Raw genomic sequence first — 22,492 nt, forward strand, 5'->3', positions numbered from 1 at the left:
CTCTCAACAAGATTTTATTGAATTCTGATAATAATTTTGAGAGTTATAGGGTTTTGAAGAATGATGCTTCCTATTGGAAGTGAGTTTGACGAACTTACGGTGATATCTCGAAAATTTTTATATATTCCTCAAAAATTGTTTTCCTCACTTGTAGAAAATTATATTTCATAAAATCACGAAATAAATGCATTAATAACACAAATTTAATATTTTTTATGCATTTTTAAACATGAATGTGAAATAAAAGTGAATTGTAATAGTAAAATTTTCGTGTTAAAATGTCAGAATTCAAAAAATTGTGCGCATACCCAGTTTTTAAAATATTCACAAAAATTGTAAAATTCCCACAATCGATTGGTTAGCCCACTTTTTGAATGAACGTTTATTAAATTTATTTGTATTTATAAATATACTCTTAATGAAGCATAAGCTTTAAGTGCCAATATCACAGTTAGTTAAATATTAAATTTGTTTTTAGATCAGACGATTTTAATCTAAATGAATTATGTTTTCTTTTTAAAAAATTAATATATTTTTTTACATTCAGGTTATATAAAATTTGATTACAGACAGATTAATTGTAGGAATATTTAATTAATTTTTATTCTTTATCGGCAGTTACTGTTTGCAAGTAAATTAAATAAAGATTCAAGGAAATCCGTATCATTTTTCCCATTCAGTAAATTAGTTAATTCTAAATTAAGGAAATTGATTAGTACATGTACTCAAGGTTTAATAATGAAAACTGATTCATAAATTTCTTTATTTTTTTATATTTTTGAAATATTTATAAAATGATTTCTTCAGAATTACGAAATATTATCTTCTTTGCAATTGCATTTATGGAAAAAAAAAAGATGGATGTTAATTTCTTAAGACTGAAATCAATTAAAAAGGCTAACTGATGAATTGATTTTGAAAGCAATGGAAATGTTTCAATATTTAAATAAAAACAAAAAAATATTTGTATTTTAAAAAATCATACTCATATTATTAAAATTAAGCCTGAATTGTATTGTTTATTCCTCCAAAATTCCTGTGAATAAAAGAGGGAAAAAAGTTTTATTTTCCTATTAACAAGTTGATATTTACTTAATATATTATTCCCAGTGGGTTGGTTATTTTAGGGCGGAGTTTTTACTATGTAAAATTAAGTATATTCCAAGAACTACTGTAAATTTCGGAATGAAATTTGACACACATACATAAAAAAGCTTGCCGAATCGAATTGTCAAAAAGTTTCGGGATATCAATTAACTAACAATGTTTATTAACTGGTTAATCAGTTTGTCTATCTCAATAAATCTGCCCCTTTAAGCAATTTTCATAGACACCAATCTTGTGAAGATGCGATAATAAATAACTATGTTACACAGTTGTACCATGTGTTTGCTGTTGTTGACGACTGTACCAGTAATTCAGCCAAGAAGCAAGAGCATAAAAATAAATAATTCAGTTTTTATGCCAATACGATTGAACTGTGAAAATGAGAGCTATTAATAAAATTGTTGGTTGAAATTTGAATGAATATTTTTGCGTTTCAATCTGAAGATGAATATTTTGCATCTATCCAACTGGTAGAAAAACTACCTTCTGGTGAACGCAATTATTTCTTTATAGATTTAAGCAACTGCGTTTATGAGTTCTTTCTTTTACATGTTTGTTGAAGTATGGACCAACAGATGCTCACTGCTTTAACAGATTTGGTTCAACATTTCATAAGAATCTACATTTTAGATGCTGAACCTGTGTACTAAATTTTTATCTATCTAGCTTTTTACACTTTAAAATCAGTGAATTCCATTGTATTCGAACTGTCAAATTGGTAGACATCCTTTAAATGGATTTCATCCAAAATTTGATAAAAATCTATAAATTTGGACAAAATTCCATTTATTAAATATCATCCGTCTAGCTCAAAACATTTTTTATTTGAAATATAATGCTAAAAATGTTTTTTTTTAAACTGGGGGAAATCTAAAACGTGAAAATGCGACAAACCGAGTTTTTGACGATTACGATTCTTTCTTTAAACTTCGTTTATGCGAAAGTAAAAATGTTCGATTGACGTTTAAGGTCTTACAACAATTTTACTTTAATTAAAGTTTAAAGAACGTCGGCTCTTAAGTTCTTTTCGTGATCCGAAAACTATTTATCAGAGTCAAAATTTCTCCTAAAGTCAGTAGTGAAGAGAGAAGAGCAAAGTAGATTGTGGAAAATACTATTATATGTATCCACAGAAAAGCAAATGCAAGGATTTTGTAGGATTAGAATTAAATACAAAACGCAAGGTGGTATATCCAAATACAAAGGCATATTTCCCATTAGACAGTTGCCAAAGGCCGTTGGACAGGGGAGAAGATTAGGTTGATTGATCAAAAGATATTTTTAATGTAATAGCCAGATAAATAAATTCGTAGCCAAAAGCTAATTCTATGATTTCTAAAATAATGTGATAATTTTAGAAACACTTTAAGAAACATATTTGACCAGGTTTCTATCTGTTTTGTTACTTTTACTTAATTATCATAATATTCATAAACAACGAATGTTTATGAACTTAATTATCTACTTAAATAGTATTCTATACAAATTTGAAATGGTGCTGTCATGAATCATAAGTAAATAAATAAAAAATATTTTCACAAAATTAGTGAAATAAAAAGCCGGCCTAAAAAAAATAATACGTTGTAAAATCAAATATACGTTGAAATGTGAAATTAAATTGACCATTATTTTTTGACTAAAATTATTGAAAGAATGTATTATAATGTGTATAGTATAAGGCCGTAAAATGCATAAATCCGCCGCTATCTACAATAATAGTTTAAGGCAAGCACTTAAATATTTATAGTTGCAGATTTTCATTGTATGCGATTTAAGATTTACAACACGAAGAACTGCATCCTTAGCAATTCACGCCTTAAAATTCCGGCTTCAAAATTCTCCTTAGGTTCTGTCTAAGTTCCGAATATAGCTTTTAAGGGAGATAGACATTCCAAAAGTAATATTTTTATTTTTGAAATCGTAATAATAATTTTGAAATAAATGTTATTTTATATTTGATCGCCAGGTGTTGAAATGAAACATGAAATATATATATATATATATATGTAGGACTGGGTGGGACAAAATGCCCATTCAATCCCATTTGGATCAGTGTCTAGGGTACTGATTAAGAAACTTTTAAAGAAAAACAAATAGTTTATTTACAGTAAACAAAATTAAAAGGATATTAACAATTAGGACGGGAAACATTATTTACATTAAAGTTAGAAGTAAAATATTTAGATGGCACCAAGGGCGAAGCCTAACAAGATGTCTGCTCATAGCTAAGCTATGTAACGCCTCTCCTTCTCTGCTCTCGAGCTAATGCCAACAGCTCGCTTTTTCAAATTTATGGTCACGTGACCTAGCACTTTCGATTAGTAGAACCCGTGGTGCCATCTATTACAATACAATAAAACTAAATTGAATTGGATGCATTCAGTATAACAGTGGAATGGTAATGGCCACTAATTAAAACTCTACAACTCGGCCAATCCTGATAGAACGATGACCTCATCGTTGTTTACATACTGGCACTCAAAATTGACATTCAATTCCACTCGGCCAAACTGTTATTAAAGGAAACAAATTCAGAAATTCACTTTAAATACGTTGATTCTTAATAGAGAAGAACGTTACACTAGTAGTAATAATTTGCTAAATGCATAACTGGAAAAAAATGTATAAAATATAAATGCACAATTTAAAGGAAAACACAGTTTACATAATTGTTGATAACTCAAGACAGAAGTTCACTACAAAAGAAAAATATAATGGACGGAGCATGGAAAAAAACATACGTGCACATTCATTGAAGCACAATTATGTTAAAAGAATATAAAAATAGACATAAAAATGGAATATATTACAGAATAAAATAGTTACTAACAATCGCCCTGATTTCGCTTTATTCAACCAGGTGAGTAAAATTTCATCATATCAGCTGACGACGTGGTCTGATTCGGACCTTCATGGTCGCCTATTTTTTCAACGTCGTACCTGTCTTTCGGCTTTACTTTTATAATTTTATATGGTCCCAAAAATCTAGGTCTTAGCTTTAGTCCAGTCCCGAATTGAGTTCGTTGAATGGCTACCAAATCCCCTTTCTGATATACTGGAGCTTTCTTGCGCTTTTTATCATAGTTCTTTTTATTTTCAGCCTGTATATTCTGAATGTTTGCTTTTGAGTCTTGCCGAAGTAGATCTCTCTGTTCTTGTAATTCTTCTATTAATTCTTCCAACAGTAAGTCTCGTATTCGGAGATCTTCTTTATTCCTCATTGTGGTGCCAATTAACAGTTCAAAAGGTGTCCACTTGGTACTGCGGTTTGAGGTACTGTTAAGAACTCTTTGTAGTTTGTCTACATGCTTGTACCATTTTGTAGGGTCATCAATTGACAATTTGGTCAAGACAGGTATGAGGGTGCGATGCACTCTTTCTACTTGGCCGTTTCCTCGAGGTACACCTGTTGCTGTTTGTAAATGCTGGATATTCTCGTCGATACAATATTCACTAAAGGCTGTAGAGGTGAATGCTGATCCTCTATCAGTAATTATTCTCCTTGGATTGCCAAACGTTTTCTGTTGTAGTCTTAATTTGTTAAGTGCGTCCTCGGTAGAAGTAGATTTGACAGGGTATAGCCAAGTAAATGTGGTAAATGCATCAACAACTGTTAGGATATGTTGATATTTCTTGTTCGTGGATGGCATAGGACCTATAAAATCGACATGATAGGTACTTAGTGGTATATCTTCTTTAGGAATAGGGTTTAAAAATCCTTCTTTCTTCTCACTTTTCTTATTCGCTAGTATACATGATACACAGTTCAGGATTACATTTTGTACTCGTTTGGTTAGATTTGGAATAAAGAATTCTTGCTTGATGATTTCTTCGGTCTTAGTTGTTGAAAAGTGTCCCTTTTCATGAGCTAATTTGATTAATTCGGTTTGCATATCTCTTGGAACAACTATTAATTCCCGACCATTTTCATATTTATATAAAATTTCGTTTCTTTCGAAAAAATTTTCTTGATTAACACTGCCGCTGATGGCCGATCTGAAATTTTGGACATTTTCATCCTCTTGCTGGGCTCTTTTCAATCTTGCTGTAATAGTTTCGTTTGATATTACCGCTACCGGATTTCTGCTTAGAGCATCTACATGTTGCATTCTTTTACCTGGTCGATGAATAATTTCGTAGTCAAACTCTTCTAACAGAAGTGCCCATCTGGCTATTCGAGTGACTAAGTCCTTTTTATCCATAGTCTTTTGGAAAGCGGAGCAGTCTGTAACAATCTTGAAGTGATTACCTAAAAGGTAGGTGCGAAATTTCTTAAGTGCGGTGACAATGGCGAGGACTTCTAATTCGTAGCTACTATACTTTTCTTCCGCTGAAGAGGTTTTATGAGACATGTATTGGATCGGATGCAGTTTTCTATCTTCGCCTTCTTGCAGTAAAATGGCTCCATACCCATGTTGACTTGCGTCCGTGTGTAGTTCTGTTTTTCTTCCTTGTCGAAATATATTTAACACTGGACCTTCTGTTAATATTTTCTTGAGCTTTTCGAATGCTTCAAATTGTGGCTGGTTAAACACAAATGGAGTATCCTTTCTAGTCAGGTCACTCAGGGGTTTTGCTATCTTTGAATACTGAGGAATGAACTTGCGAAAATAGCCGGTTAGGCCTAGGAAACTTTGAACTTGTTTGACCGTTGTCGGTACTGGAAATTTTTTTACTGCTAACGTTTTCGCTGTTGACGGACAGATTGTCCCGTTTTCGACGATGTGACCCAAAAACTCTTCTCTCTTCTGCAGAAATTGACATTTTTGAAATTTTATTTCTAAACCAAATTTGGAAGCTACTTCAAACACTTTCTTTAACTTTTCGAGCCCTTCAATTTCGTCTTTAGCTGGGATTATTAAGTCGTCCATGTAAATTATCACAATGCCTTTACGCATAAGTTCTCGGAAAATACTGTACACATACCTCTGGAACACGCTAGGACTGGTACTCAGACCAAAAGGTACCTTGTTGAATTCCAATTGTCCATCAGGAACTACAAAAGACGTGAAGTGTTTACAGTTTTCGTTTACGTCGACATGAAAAAATCCGTTTCTTAAATCAAGGGTTTAGCTTCTTGGAGTTTATTCAAAACGTCTTCTATTAACGGCAATGGGAAACGGTCTTTGATGAGCTTTTTGTTTAATTTTCTATAATCGATGCATAGCCTAGTAGTACCATCTTTTTTCTTTACTAATACGATTGGACTCGCGTACTCAGATGAGCTGGTTCTGATTATCCCTTGTTCTAACCATTCGTCGATTTGTTTATTCACTGCTTGATTCTCTGGAAATGAGAGTCTTCTTGCAGGTTGGTAGACTGGAATATCGTCCTTTAAAATAATTCTCATGGATACATCCGTACTTTCAGTTTTTTCTGGTTTGTAACTGGAAATTAGCTCCGATAATTCTTTTCTTACTTCTGGGCTAGAAATGTGCTCTATTTCGATTTCATCTTTTGGTCTTGCCTCATATAGCTGTGCATGCATGGAAAATATTTCTACGTCTTCTCTTCTTCGAAATTTAACACCTTCTTTGGCGAAGTCAAGTGAGGCTTGTTCTAAGATGTCTGAACCAATAATTGCCTGAAAATCTAAATATGACGTAGGCACCACATGCCATGTCAGAGAATATTTTTGTCCATCTAATTCGATATCTTGCCGAAATGACCCTTTTGTTTTGACTTGTGATTTTCCTAAACCAGATAATATAATCGTTTCTCTTGAGAGTTCTGAAGGTTTGATGATTTGTTTGCAAATATCTTCTCGGAGGAGTGTGACTGAACTACCAGTGTCGATTAATGCATAGAAAGTTTTGCTTCTTAAAGCTACTTTTCTTGTTCTCATTTTCTCTCGTGAAAGTTCAGAGCAAACTTGTACAATAGGCGCCAAAGGCTTATTACTTTTCGTATTTTTGGGTCGTCGTGGACAATCTACGCCAAAATGTCCTAGTGTCTGGCAGTAACAACAATTCACAGGTCTCCATGGTTTATTCTTCTCGACGCATGAGTTTCTATTTAGCTGCAAAGGTCTCTTCTCGAACTTGTTATTTCCATCCCGGAAATTCGCTGGTCTTCGTGGGTAATTCTGAAATTTATTTGCTCCTTGAACTTCATCTTTCCTTCTGAAGAATAGATCTGATGCTTTTGATTTCAATGTCCTCCTGACATCGTCATATTGCTCGAATTTTCTCGCCACATCAGCAGGTGAATTTATGGATGACCACTCATCAAGAAAGTGATTCTGTAACTCTGGTGGTGCCTTCCGTTTCATCTGGTCAGCGATAATAAGTTCACGTAACTTCTCGTAGGTGTCTATTTTCAGCCCTGTTACCCATCCATCAAAATAAGTCTGCAATTCATGATAGAAATCTTGCCATGTTTTCTCAGGAGCTTTTTGATGTGAAACAAACAACTGTCGAAGTTTCTCCGGTGACAACTTGAATCTCTGTAACAACAGATTCTTCACATGTTCGTAATCGTTCGATTTTTCCTCAGGTTCTCGAGCAATTAAATGAGCAATCTCCAGAGGAATTAATCCTAGTAGCTTCTGGACCCATTGCTCTTTTGGCAATAACGCCAAATTGGCATGGTGCTCAAATAGCGTTAAATTTAAACTTATGTCATCTTTCATGTTGAATCGGTGGAACATCTCTTGCGAAGCCTTATTCGTTATTGAAGTATCTGCCGAGTTTCTTTGAGCTTGGATTCTCAACTTCTCAAGTTTGTGCTCACGTTCCTCCTTCCGCAATCGCTCTTCTCTTTCGTTTTGTTTTTCTTCTTCTGCTAGATGTCTGTCCTCAATGATACTATCTAACATCACTTTGGCATCTTCCTCATCATAATCTTCGCTTTTCAAAATCAGATCTTTAATTTTGGGTTTCGTCAAGTCGGATTCAACAGATACGCCGACTTGTTTCGCGAGAGCAATTAAATCTTCTTTCTTGCCTTTTAGTAAGAAAGCCATTTTGAGAGAAAAAGGGACCTGGTGCCAAATCAAAGAACTGTATTAATTTTGAAATGTATATAAAATTATCTATGCTTTGGCGTATTCAATTAAATGCCAAATTAGATTAGTTTCGCTTCAAACTCGAAATTAAAAATTAATCTTTGGGAAATTTAAAACCAATTCCTTAAAACTATATCTCAAAATGCACAAATTAGTTTTAAAACAGTTCCACTCTGAAATTATAGATTGAAAAAAATGACACTGATAATAACTTTCAAAATAATGCTAGTGACCATAAAACAATTGTAAAGTAGAAAAGCCCAAAATTACATCAAAATATTAGTAAAATTCAAAATTAAATCAAAATAAAAGCAAAATTCAAATTAAATCAAAATATAAGCAAAATTCAAAATTAAATCAAAAATATTGTTCGAATTTAAACCGAAAGTGAATGAATTATCTACAATATTGATATATATAAAACAAATATTTTTAACAATTCGACTGGTTTCCTTAATTTAAAATGCTATTGGAATGAATAGAAGATAAAATACTTTATTAGAAAACCATGATTAACTTTCAGCAATAAATTTCAAATAGTAAGAATATCGGATATTTCATTTGAGATCACAAGTAAAATATAAAAAAAAATCTCTTTCGTTAATATTCATTTATGCAGCTAGGAAAAATTATTTGAATATCAGTTAAGTTTCCTTCAACACAATACATATATATAGACTTTCATTTCGTTTTTAAGGATATCGGAATGAATAAATACCCGTACAAAAATATAGCATAAAATAATATACACAAATAATAAGAAAAAAGATTTCATACAAGTGGAACTCTTGATTTGGACTCTGGAATCCTAAGGCGCGCCACTCGAGGTCATTGCCCTGCCGTTGATTCGGCGATTGGAAGGGAGGAAGGAATGAGGTTTGTTTTTCCGGCGTATGCTCCTGAACGGATTCTTAGCTTGTGCCGGGTTAACAAAAATCAAACTCGAATATCAATCATAGAAAAACAGAATAGTGCATACAAATTTCAAAAAAACAAGTTAAATTCAGAACTCAAAACAGAAAAAATATTTTTTTTTTCAATAAAATAATAATTTTTAATTAATCAATAGTTTACTTAAAATTAATTTCCCTACGTTTATTATAGAATAGACACTTCAAAAACAAAACTGAAATCTGTTACTATATATATATCAAACACATTAATGAAGCTGAAATACACAACAGTTATCAATGGATTTAAACAAATGGATTGTTACATATATTTAAATAAAAAGAACTGGAGAGCGTCAATAGATTACTTTCAGGTCAAGCGATACAAATCTGGAACGTAGACAAAATATTTCAAAGTACTTACGCGAATCTTGCTCAGTAGCTGTATGCGACGACACAACGTTTTATATTTTACTCGGCGGTGCACACTTCTTTTCGATGTTTCGATAATTTTTCCGTTGATGATGCTTTCCAGGTAAGATTTTTTGACTGATGATGCTTTTGAGATACAATTTTTTCACTGATGACGCTTTTGACATTTGATATGCAGGAACACACATTCTTCCGTTGCACAGGTGGGAACCCTTCCGTTGTATACTTATTTGAAGAAGAGACTGGATGCTGGAGTTTTCTTTAACGATGATTCAAAATCCGTGCCGTGCCCCCATGTTTGTAGGACTGGGTGGGACAAAATGCCCATTCAATCCCATTTGGATCAGTGTCTAGGGTACTGATTAAGAAACTTTTAAAGAAAAACAAATAGTTTATTTACAGTAAACAAAATTAAAAGGATATTAACAATTAGGACGGGAAACATTATTTACATTAAAGTTAGAAGTAAAATATTTAGATGGCACCAAGGGCGAAGCCTAACAAGATGTCTGCTCATAGCTAAGCTATGTAACGCTTCTCCTTCTCTGCTCTGCTCTCGAGCTAATGCCAACAGCTCGCTTTTTCAAATTTATGGTCACGTGACCTAGCACTTTCGATTAGTAGAACCTGTGGTGCCATCTATTACAATACAATAAAACTAAATTGAATTGGATGCATTCAGTATAACAGTGGAATAGTAATGGCCACTAATTAAAACTCTACATATATATATATATATATATATATATATATATATATACACACAAAAGTATTAGAATCAAGTTAATAGGAAAAACAAAAATTAAATAAAAATTAAACCAAAAAAATTATAACAAATATTAAAAAAAATTTAAGTTTTAGTTGTGGTTAATTTCTTCTAATTTGTTGTTTTATATTTAGTTGTGGTTAATTTCTTCTAATTTGTTGTTTTATATTTAGTTGTGGTTAATTTCTTCTAATTTGTTGTTTTATATTTCCTTTCTGTTAAAATGGTATATCTCTTGAGCATAATTTCAGGGGATTTTCGGGTCACGAGGAATCATTATTAGACAATGTCTGTATTTCCTCACAGAAAAAATCCCTTTCTTTGAATCCCTGCCTGAGGGTGACCCTTGAAAAAGTCTTCAGGCCGGATTCTTTTTTTATATTTTTATAATTTTTTTGGTTTAATTTTTATTTAATTTTTGTTTTTCCTATTAACTTGATTCTAATACTTTTGTATCAATTCATCTGTGTTTTAGAAGTAGCTGCAATTACGCTCTCTAAATACTATGAAGTTCTTTTTTGGTTTTAGTTTAAATAGGTTATAAATTTTAGTTGCGATTTCGAAACTGTTTTTGTTTCGTTTTCATTTTAGTTTCGTTTTCAAACTTTTTCTTTCTTAAGATTGGTTATATATATATATATATATATATATATATATATATATATAGATTTTTCTTTGAATATTATTTACTTTCGCTAGCCAATACCTGCACTATCCAATGAGCAATTTTAAATCAAAGAAATTTATAAGAAATTTAAGGATCTAGGTTTTGGAACCATAGTTACGAATTGAAGAACAAATTTGCCCATGATTCGCCATGTACACTGATTGTACTATCATCAAAACCATTGTGAGTAAAACATTCTCAAGCATGTATAAGATGGTTGTTATCCTTGCTATCTAATTATAATTGTAAATTACAAAATCCAGCCAAATCAACATTTATGAATCTTGAAAACGATATATATTATCTAATTTGTATTCAAGTTTCGTAAATATATTTACATAATGTAATTACGTATGTAACTCGAAATTTAATTAAACAATGAAAAAACAACTTTTAAAAAAATTCTACAGTAGGCAAAATGATTATTTATGCACCACTTTTTTTTAAAATTTTAGAAACATATAGGCAGCTATTTTATTCATTGCGACGTGTGAGCGTGAGTTTGCTGTTTACTTCTAAGTAAACGAAAAAAATTTTTTTGAAATAATTGAAAATAAAATCTAAATCTAACAAACTTGGATTTGTTGTTTATTTCTAAGTAAACGAAAAAAATATTTTGAAATAATTGAAAATAAAATCTAAATCTAACAAACTTGGAAAATTTCTTGCAAAAAGTATATTTGTACACCGATATCTCATGCAAGTATTACTATCATTTCATGTAATTTTTCCCATTATAGTTAATTGTTTGGATAGTTTGTATTTTTTAAACATTGAATGTTATCTTTTTTAACAGTGAAGGTCACTCCCAGACATAAGTTGAGAAATGGCCACGAAATCAAAAGGAGTCTCTTTAGACATGAGAACTCATATTGTTAACCTTAATAAAAGAGGAAAATCTTATCGCGAAATTCAAAAGATGGTTAAGTTACCCTTTGCAACTATTGGTTATATCGTAAGAAAATATAAAAATACTGGACGCGTTGAAAATAATAAACGAAGCAGTATTAGGAAACCATAAATTTCTGCTCAGAAAATTTCAGATGACTTTCTCGCATCTTCTAACATTAGAGTGACCGCTCAAACAATAAGAAATGTGTTACATAGTGCTGGTTTAAAAGGCTGAACTCCGAGAAAAAAACCAATGATTTCTGAAGTAAATAGAAAGAAGCGTCTAGAATTTGCTATGAAATACAAAGACAAACCGATGAATTTCTGGAAAAAGGTCATTTTTTCAGATGAAAGTAAGTTTGAAATTTTTTCATCCCCTAGTATCCGAAAAATCTGGCGAAAAAATGAAACAGCCCTTGATAGTAAAAATATACTTCAGACCCTGAAACATGATGGTGGAAATGTGATGGTTTGGGGCTGTATAGCTCATGGCGGTGTTAGAAAATTACACTTTATTGACCCAAAAATGACAGCTTTAGGTTACATTGATGTGTTGCGGCATAACTTATTAGACAGTGCTAGAAAATTGGGTATCGGTGACACTTTCTTATTCCACAAGATAACGATCCAAAACGCACTGCGATAGTTACTAAAACATGGTTGCTTTATAATGCGCCAAGAGCCTTGAAACTCCATCACAATCTCCGGATATAAATCCAATTGAAAATTTGTGGATGCTATTCGATGCTCAAGTCCGAAAAAAAAATATGAAATGTAAAAATAGTTTGAAAGAAGCACTTATGGAAACTTGGGAAGAAATAGATCAAGAAACCACCAAAAAGTTAATAGAATCAATGTCAAGACGTCTTGAAGCAATTTTAAAAGCCAATAGAATGCATACAAAGTATTAAATTTCTATAAAATAATTATGATTCTGTTTAAAATTTGTCACTAAGTAAGTGTACAAATACTCTTTTTGTATAGTTTTTATAAAGTTTTATTCATTAATCAACTAAAGTTTATGTGATTGTTTTTTTTTGTTCATATTTTATTATTATTTTACCTCACTAGAATATATTTCTGCAATTTTAACTTAGTTATCTTATTTTATTTTGCTATAATATTCCAAAATTTAAGTGCACAAATAAACATTTTGTCAACTGTATATAACATGATTTGTTCCGTATTTGTGACGATGCAATTTGCCTTTGATTTTTCAAGCATGTTTTGATATACAAAGTTCTAGTGATGACAATTGAGCATTTTAATGTTTTCAAGGCTTCATTATCATTAAATCGGTTTATTTTAATTAGATTTTCTTGTATGAGTAATTACGGTTAGTATATAGTGAACGAGGGAAAATTTGGTTTTCTTGTATTCATAATAGTATCGCATCGATGCAAAATTGGCTTTTTTCAAAAAAGAAGTTTTTGGAAAAAAACGGATTTTCTCCAAATGGGATTTTAAGATTATTATGTATTCTGATGTAAATACTTATTATGTATTAGTATGAAAATATATAATTTGTAGCTCATTTCTTGATTATTACTTAACCTGAATTTGTCACAACTCTATTTTTCCTCTGCTGTGAAATCCGAACAAACTTTTTGTCTAATGGTGAAACAGCGTCTTATCCACCGAGTCAGTGAAACCTGAAAATAAGAATTTTGGGTATGGCATTTGAGTTTGGCTGGATATAAATATCATGCTCTTCTTCTATGTCAAATTTTGGCATTTTAAAATTCATCATTTTTTTTTTACAGTTTGGATTTAAGAAATGGCATTTAAAGTCAAATAGAAAGCATTTCAACGCCCGCGTAATTGAGATTTGTATAGTAGAATAAATTATGGAAGTTTTATTCAAAAGTAATAATTTTAAATACAAAAAAAGCATTAAAATTTTTATTATTTTTTTTCTGAAGTTATTTACCGTTTTTTATGTTTATGAAAATTTAAATTTTGCTATTAAGAAAAAAATAAAAATAAAGTTATCTGTAAAAGTTGCTTAAGTGAAAAATCTAAAGAGTCGCTCACCAAAGTTCGTAACAGATTGCTGATTGCTTCAGCATAGTAAAAGTTAGATGACGAATTTTTCAGACAAAATATTTTGTATCTACACATAATTAAATTGTTAATTTACTTCTTATAATTTTCTTTATTTATTTTTCATTAAATTTTTTGCATTAATTATTTTTATTTCAAATAAATAAAGGGCAAGCTAGGGCATTTTATTAAAAAAAAATCTCATGTTTTTTAGATCATTGCAAACAATCATAATGAAAATGTCAAGAATGTATTCGGTTTGTTTGATTACTTCATATAAAACTGATAAAAAGGAATAGTAAACTATTACATAAATAATTTACAATAGTATGATCACAATATTGGCAATGCTGATAAATGTAGGATTTGCAATATTATTTTCACAGTATTCATATTTTGATGAAAAAAATTGTTTCAGTTAAATTTTGAAATAAAATCCCCCCCAAAAAAGTTATTTATTAACCTGTAAATAATATTTTTGTGCTAGAATTTTACTATATCAGTTATTTTAAAAATTCTTAATTCTTCTATATCAATTCTTTTGAATATTGTTACATATTGCTTAGTATTGCTTATACAATATTTGGTATTCCTTGGTACTCGCAATATCGTTCAATATTTTCCAAACATTTTGCAGTATTATGTTGCTATGGAGCATTGAGTGAAATCTATAACAACCTTCCATTTAAGCATAAATATTGCTACAAAAATTGCAAATAATATATTTTCTGCCCTAATTTATTATGCTTCTTCTTCTTCAAAAGCACAACAGCCCCTTACAGACCTTGGTTACCTTAACCACGCGCACTTTCCAGCGCTTTCTATCACCCGCAACTCCCTTCCAGTTCTTATCCTCAGGTCCAACACTCAGGTCTCTTTCATTATCACCCAGCCATCTTGTCGGAGGTCTTCCTTTGGCTCGGGATCCCATAGGATTTGTAAAAGTGCATACTTTGATGGCGCTGTTTTCAAGGCTTCTCCAGATATGGCCGCCAAGCCATCGTAACCTTATTACTCCGTATAACCAATATTATCTGTGGTTCCCTATAGAGTTTGTATAATTCAAAATTGAATCGAGTTCGCTAACATCCTTTCTCTAGTACTGGGCAAAGATAGTTCTAAGGATCTTTCTCTCGAATATGTTCATAGAACGTTGAATGTCCAAGTTTCACTTGCATAGAGCAGAACAGGCATAATAAGAGTCTTATAAATTCTTAGTTCAGTTTTTCGACTGATTAAGTTGGATCTTAGTTTTTTTTTTTCAGTCCAAAGAAATATTTATTAGCCATTTTTATTCTATTGTCGATTTCTGCTCTGAGTTTATTATTGTCATTAGTCATTGTGCCAAGGTATTTGAAATGATCGACTTTTTCGAAGGTATGACCATTAATACACAGAAGAGCACTGTTATTTATAGTTGAGGGCAGGAATTCCATAAATTTGGTTTTATCTTCGTTGATAGTAGGGCCCATATTTGTGGCAGAATTTTCCAAAGCTTGAAAGGCCTCTCTCACTGCCCTTTAATTTATTATGCTATTTGATCTATATTTATTATAATTTTTTTCTTATGAAGAAGAATATTTATAAATTGACTGGAATTATTATAAGTTAACTTTACGCCCGGTGTTTACGAAGCAACATTATTATACCTTTATCACGTGACAATTGAAATTGTCTCATTTTGGCACTTATTCAAAATATGACCGTAAAGCAAGCTGGTTGAGTGTCGAACCTGGTTTCTACTGTTCGCAGCGACATCTTGGAAGTTTGTTGTGACGTAAGTATTGCTTTTTGGGATACAACGTGCTTGTACTGTTAATTTGCATTAGCAATAGTAAAATATATTTTTTCAAATAATCATAGAAAAAGTGTATTAAATAAAAAAAAATACATAGTTGGTTTTTGTAGTATCTTGATTAAACTGAGAGAATCTAAATTTCCAAGATGGTTTATGTAATGAAAGGTATATTAGTTGAATGGTATGTAAATATTTACTTATTTCATGGAGATGTTATTCACTTTGACATTTTTTTAAATTTTGCCTTTTAATACATGATTCATATTATTGTGTTTCTTGGGATTGCCATATTTCTCTAAATGTAATATTTAGCAATTCAGTTCATTCTTCTCTGCAGGCAACACAAACGTAATCGTTTGGCCAATTCTCTTTTACGCTTAATAGAATTGCTTTCCAGTTACAACGGTAATATTTTTTCCACTTCATAGTTTTAATGCTTTATATAAATCATCTTTATACACTGTTTATCAGTAATATTCCTTGCAAATTTGCGATTGTTTGTGGAATGTAGAATAGTTTAATCCTAAAGGTAAATAGAATATTTCATATAACATTTGGAATTAGTAAATATAAAAATAATGTAAGATTTGCCGAAGTTCTTTATCTAAAATCAAAAGTACATTTTATGATTCTATTTGTTTTGAATATTTGCTTATGAAATTACAATATTACATGGAGGAAATAACATTTATTTGTGATATTTAAATTATGTTTATTGTAAAAAATTATGAAAACCTTTTTATTGTTTTATTTAAAATGCTTTCAAAACTTTTATTTGAAAAAGAACATAATTGCAGTATGATTAATAGAGGTACACTTTCAGTTTTTTTCTTTTGTACTCATTGAGTGAAAGTTAATGTGTAGGGTCACAAAATTTCTTAGGATACTTGAAAAGAAAATAAATATGATTTTCAAATATTTTTAAAAGAAGTCTTCACTAAGACTTGAATTTGTAGGAGAATTCTAAGATTCTATCTTCCATGTAATCGATAGGTTTATGTAATATCATTTTTTTTAACTAGAATATTGGTTTCCTTAAGGAAAAAAAAAAAAATTGCAGATTTTTTTTTTTTTTTTTTTTTTTTAAACTAAGAAAAATTAATTGCTTAGAACTTGCATGTTGGTTGGAAACAAAGAATAGTTTGGTAGCAAGATTTGTATTTTTTTTTCTGTGAGCCTTTTAAAATTTTATTCCACTCTTAATTTCTTATATATTGTATTCTGGAGTGGAAAAGTTTGATCATTGATTTATACCATAAATTTGAAAAGTATAGTAAATTTTTGTTTTGTTTTTATGTATTTTTTTATTTGTTCAATTAAATAATGCATGTAATACTTATGTGTGCTCTATGCTTTTTATATATCTAGGTAATTTTAAAAAATATAGTGTCATAAGTAAAAATCAGGTAATTGAAGATAAATATGAAATGGGCATTCATTTTGTACCTTTATTTTATAGTAGTTTTTTTTTTTATTTAAAAATTTCTATATTCCTTGTCATTATATGTGTTAATATTATTTCAATTATATTTGATTTCTATAAAAAATCATGAGTTTCAACCAGTTCTATTTTTTTTTTTAATTCTACTAATATTTCAAACAAAAATATCCATATTTTAAAAAATAAACATTAATGAAATGCAACATTTGTAGCATATTTCCCCCCTTGTCCTTAATATTTGAATGATTTGTAAAAATTTATAGTGAAATATAAATATCGGACACTTGGCTTACAGGATCAAAAGCAGGAATTTTTGAAGTTACTCTTATCTGGTGGATAATAGAGGCTAAATGTTTTATGTTTAAGTATGGGTTTTCTTTCAGATTAGTCTGAAAAATATCATTGGGGAAAAAAGGAAAACATTTTTATGTACCTATTGTTTAATATAGATGGATGGAAATCCTTTTGTCTTGATTTATTTCTTAATTGTATTTGAATACTAACTATATTCCTTTGATTTTTTTTTTTGACTAGATTATAAGAAATGGTTCATAATCATTCTAAACTATAACTTTAAACAGGACGAGTAGCATTTCAGTTGAGTTGTATCATTCAAGTTTGATTTTGAATTTGTGCAGATCTTTAGTAAATATTGTTTTTGAAAATCCAATACCTTTTGATTCATTTCTGGTCTGAAATTTGAGGATTGGGTGTCCATCTATTTGAAATTGTCTTTAGGGAATTATGAAGTCATCTTTTGAGTTGCCTAAAGACGATTTCAAATCATCTTAAAGTTTCTATTGAAATTGTTTTATTGTGTCATCTGAAATCTTATTGTGCAGGTAGCAGTTTCATTTACACCTCTCAACTCAACCCAACCCAACAAAAGAACAAAACAAAAGAACCAATTTTTGGAATGCACTATTTTATTTATAATACTATAACTTATCTTTTAATGAAGATACATAGTATGTTGTCATTTTTTGATGCTAACTTGTTTAGTTGCAGGAAAAGAATTTCTTTTGTCACATGATTTAGATGACAAATTTAATAAATAGAAGTATGTTTAATGTTTGTGATTTGTATGTAAATTCTGTGGTAGTGGAAATTGAAACTAATTCTAAAACTGTTTCTTTTTCTTTTATTGTGTTATTTTACTACATATTATTTTTATATTTTCAGTGATCCATCAATGAAACAGTTTCTGTTGCATCTGGATGAAACTAATGCTTTCAAAAAGAAATTTATAATTGAAGATTTGGATGAAACCCATGTTTTCATTGTTGCTGATATGCTTGAAGTCCTTCAATCTAGAATTGATGATTTAATGGATATGATTTCTTTCCCTCTGGCTGAGAAATAAAAATTAGAAAAGCTTATAATTAACTCTTCTCAAAAAAGAAAAAAAAAAGTGACCTATAATCTTTATTCAATCTTGTTAAACTGATATAATATTTATTTTTCATTATGGCGGATAAAAGAGAATCCAGCAGAGTTAAAGATGCAAATCAACGTAAAGTTATGGATGAAGCTACACGCAGACGTCGCATTAAGAAGCAGTTAGAAGTTTTAGAACAAGATAATTTTCATGACGATCCTCATGCAAATTTGGTCATGCATAAAAATGCACCTAAATTTGAGGAAACTTTAGATAATAAAAGACGCAGAAAACTAAAAAACGAGCCATTTAAACAGAGGCTTCGTAAAAATTTTGCTGCATTGTTGGAAGATGAGGCCCAGTTTTTTACTAAAGATAAAATTAACTACGTAACAGCACAAGTTCCACCATCTAAATATCCTGATAGGCATTATTGTGCTGTATGTGGTTTTAAAGCACCTTATACTTGTGTTCAGTGTGGAACACGTTTCTGTAGTGTAAAATGCCAAGGTATTCATCAAGATACCCGTTGTATGAAATGGACATCTTAAGTAATTCCTTGGTTAAAATACTGGCTTACATTTTCTTACATGTTTATAAAATAGGTTGATCTTATGATGTAAATGTTAAAATGTGTAAAATGTTAAGATTGTGTAACTAACTTTACTGTATCTCATTTTTTTTCTTGATTTGGCCTTCATTTGTGTTTTTGTTTTCTTATAGCCTTTAAAAATATTTCCATATGTGTCTGAAACAAATGTTCTTTTATTACTTAAATGATGTTGTGATTTATATATCTAAGTTTTCTTTTTTTCATTTATAACATTCATATTCCATTGTTAAGAAATATTTGTGTATGTATATATAAATGTATACCATGAAACAAATGTGTATATTTGCTGTAGTTATAATAAAACAATTGTAACCCAATTTGTTTCCAAGTTTTAGTTAAGTTCCCTAAGTGTAAATTATGTACAATGAAAGAGCTCCAGAATATAGAACATAAATTGATCTTTGAAGTTTGGGGCAGTCTTTAGAATTAAGCAACAAGCATTAATGATCTACTTTAAATATGAAAACTCCTAATATAACAGATTGACAAATCAAGTATTTGTGCAATTAAAATCTACTATCCAATTTAAATAAAATGTTTTGAAATGGATATAGAAATTCTACATATCCATATTTAATTATGAATTTTAAGTTAGTGCTTGTGAAAGAAATGAACAAATGCTGTTTTAAAACCTTCTATAAGATAAAGAGTAAATAAATTTTCAGATGAAATGTTTAAAAGCTAAAATTAATCTCAAGAGGATCGCTAATAAATCATTGGGGGGAAAAAATGTAGAGAAACGAAATATTTTAATTTTATTGATTAGCTTTTAAAAAAACGAAATCTACGATCATAAATTTCAAGTTATGTGAGAACATTATTATGTTTTAAGTCATTATTTGTCTTAATTATGTCATTAACCAGTTTAAACTGGTTTACGAGCTCCAAAACTTTTTTGCCAGCCAAGAAAAAATGAAAATTGCCATTTCTATGATTTATTCATCGCCTATATGATTTCGAGCTTCAAAAACCTCCTAACCAAAACAACATGTTCTCACATGATAAAAGTTCATAAAAATTAACAGATTCAAATGGTTACATCTTTTATCTAGTTTTAAACAAAATTTAACACTGATTGCAAATCCACCAATTTAAATTAATATGGAATACTACAATAAAATAAAAATAAGGTGTCCTATAACTGCACAAGATCATTTTACTGTAAATTGTATTGATCCAAATGTATATAATCAACTATTCCCTATTCAATTAAAAAATATCCCCTGACAAAAAATGTTTCTTATACATAATTTAAAATATTTTAGACAACTTAAAGCTGTAATGAGTATATAATTTTTACAACTTATATTCTTTTTTTTTTTCTTCTTTATTATGAAAGAGCAACAATTTTAGTTTGCTCTTAAATATCAGGAGATGTATTTGTTTTCTTAGTCACATCTTCATATTTAAAATGTTAACTTTAACTAGAGCAGTAGTACATGCATTATTTTTGCTGTAATCTGAAGTAAATTTATACATATGGAGTTAAAAAAAAAAAATTAGAAACGTGATTTTCACAATACGTCATGGTAGAATATTTATTTGGAACAAGATAATTATTAATAGGATTAGAAATTAAATCTTTTCTGGTAAATCTGTAAATATGAAACACAATTCTTTTTATTATTATTCTTAACAACAAGTATTAGAAGATTAAATACTTTATAATGTTTGAATTACAATTTTAACAACTTACGAGTTATTATTTTTCATTTTATTTGTGTACCAAAATGTCAATCTTTTACTAATAATTTTTACTGCTATAATATGTTTAAAAGCCTTATTTTATCAATTTTAAAAGTTAAAAACAAATATTTATATAATTAAATCCTTCTAAAAAATTCATGTTATATATTGTTCCTACCATTTAATAAGCCACATGTAGTTAGTTGGCTGGTCATTTATAAATTGTTCCAAATAATTTTTTTTTTCCTAAAAATTTCCAAAATCAAAATATTCTCATGAATACCTTTCTACTTCACTAATAATATGACCAGGGAAATCAAAATTAAATTGTGATGTTCTATAATATTATTTTTGGGCTTAGTTCTTGTTTTTCCTTCGATACTACTAAAATAGGAGATGTGTGTGTGTAGACAATTTGATGTGGAAAAAAAAAAAAATTCTGTGGGGGAATTATGAATATTAAATTATACTTTTAGAGATTTAATTAAAAGTAAACACAGTCAATATTCCTGGTGAACCAATTGGCTGCCAAAGGTAGCTAATTAATAATATAAACTTCTGTATGTTTTCTTTTGAATTGTTAGCTGTTACAGTGCTTTCAATCAGCAAGAGTCAAAACGGAATCTGGAAAAGTAGAGTAAAACTTCTGAAATATAACAGAGAAATTGTTAGTTTTAAATATTCACAAGAAAAAAAAAATGCAACATTACTAATAGCTTTATAAGTATTTTAAAATGTCACTTTGATTGTTAAATATTTTTCTAATAATTTATTTTATGAAAAATAATTGATTTTTTTCCCTGTAGAAAAATAATTATTTTGTCTGCAGGAGTTGGATCAACCTAAGAAATTTTTATTAGTTGATAATGTTAAAGTGATAATTATTTGAAGGCAAAAGCAAAAATATTAACATTTAATGTATGAATTTTATAATACAAACATATCTGTAACATTCCGCAAAGAAGAAAGAAATGTTGGATCAGAATCTATTTAATTTGAGAAAAAAAAAAAAAAAACAGTCCTCAATACAGATAGCAAAGCTGCTACATGAAAACACTTTATCTAAAGCAAAACAATAAAGGAAAACATCAATAAAACTATTAGATAATAACATATTTAAATACTAAAAGATAATAATTAAAAATGTTTAAGTTAAAAAATAAGTTTATTATATCTAGTATAATCTTTTTATGGTATAATTAGTGCAAATAAAAGATTATAATAATTAAAATTTGCTATCAAAGTATTTAGGGAAAATATGACAATCAATACTAGCTTTCCATTAAAATTCTTTAGACATTTTTTTTCCCTTCTTTTTGCTAGTTTATATTACAATGTTATGAAAGTGATATTTAAAAAAAATTTAATCCACTTTTCATTTAAAAATACAGATGGCTGCTGTAGTAAACCAATTCTAGTAAAAATATAATTACAAACTTTATAATTTCCCATCCTCCTCCCTCAGGTACAAAAAAAAAAAAGATTTTTTTTTTTAACAAGGTATACAAAAAGTAATTTGGGCTGTATTTTTTCATTGGAAGTAAAACATGTCTTCTTTGGGAAACAATATTTAATGTTTGAAATACACACTAGACATGATACAAAAAATAATCATAAAATAAAAATAAAAAAATTGGAAAATAAACAATGACAATATAGTTTTATATGAATAAATTTGAAGAATTTTTCATAATAAAAAAGAATTTGTCACATTTCAACCAAAATGTCTATAATTAGTAATTAAGCCAGTTGCTAAAAAAAGAACAAATCCAAA

At 29.4% G+C, this 22,492-nt stretch overlaps 1 protein-coding gene across 1 annotated transcript; it reads left to right on the top strand.

Annotated features, from left to right (window-relative positions):
• Positions 1–18,358: 18,358 nt before the first annotated feature.
• Positions 18,359–19,349, top strand: LOC129973004 (zinc finger HIT domain-containing protein 1-like). The gene has a single exon (XM_056087342.1). It carries the CDS (start codon positions 18,509–18,511, stop codon positions 18,968–18,970), a length of 462 nt encoding a protein of 153 aa, XP_055943317.1. The 5' UTR covers positions 18,359–18,508; the 3' UTR covers positions 18,971–19,349.
• The last annotated feature ends 3,143 nt before the right edge of the window (positions 19,350–22,492 follow it).

This window comes from Argiope bruennichi, chromosome 6, assembly GCF_947563725.1.
Source record: "Argiope bruennichi chromosome 6, qqArgBrue1.1, whole genome shotgun sequence".
Lineage (NCBI taxonomy): Eukaryota > Metazoa > Arthropoda > Arachnida > Araneae > Araneidae > Argiope > Argiope bruennichi.

Bases quoted from the DNA above. Each gene is read 5' to 3' on its own strand.
- LOC129973004 (XM_056087342.1), top strand. From the start codon at position 18,509: ATGGCGGATAAAAGAGAATCCAGCAGAGTTAAAGATGCAAATCAACGT.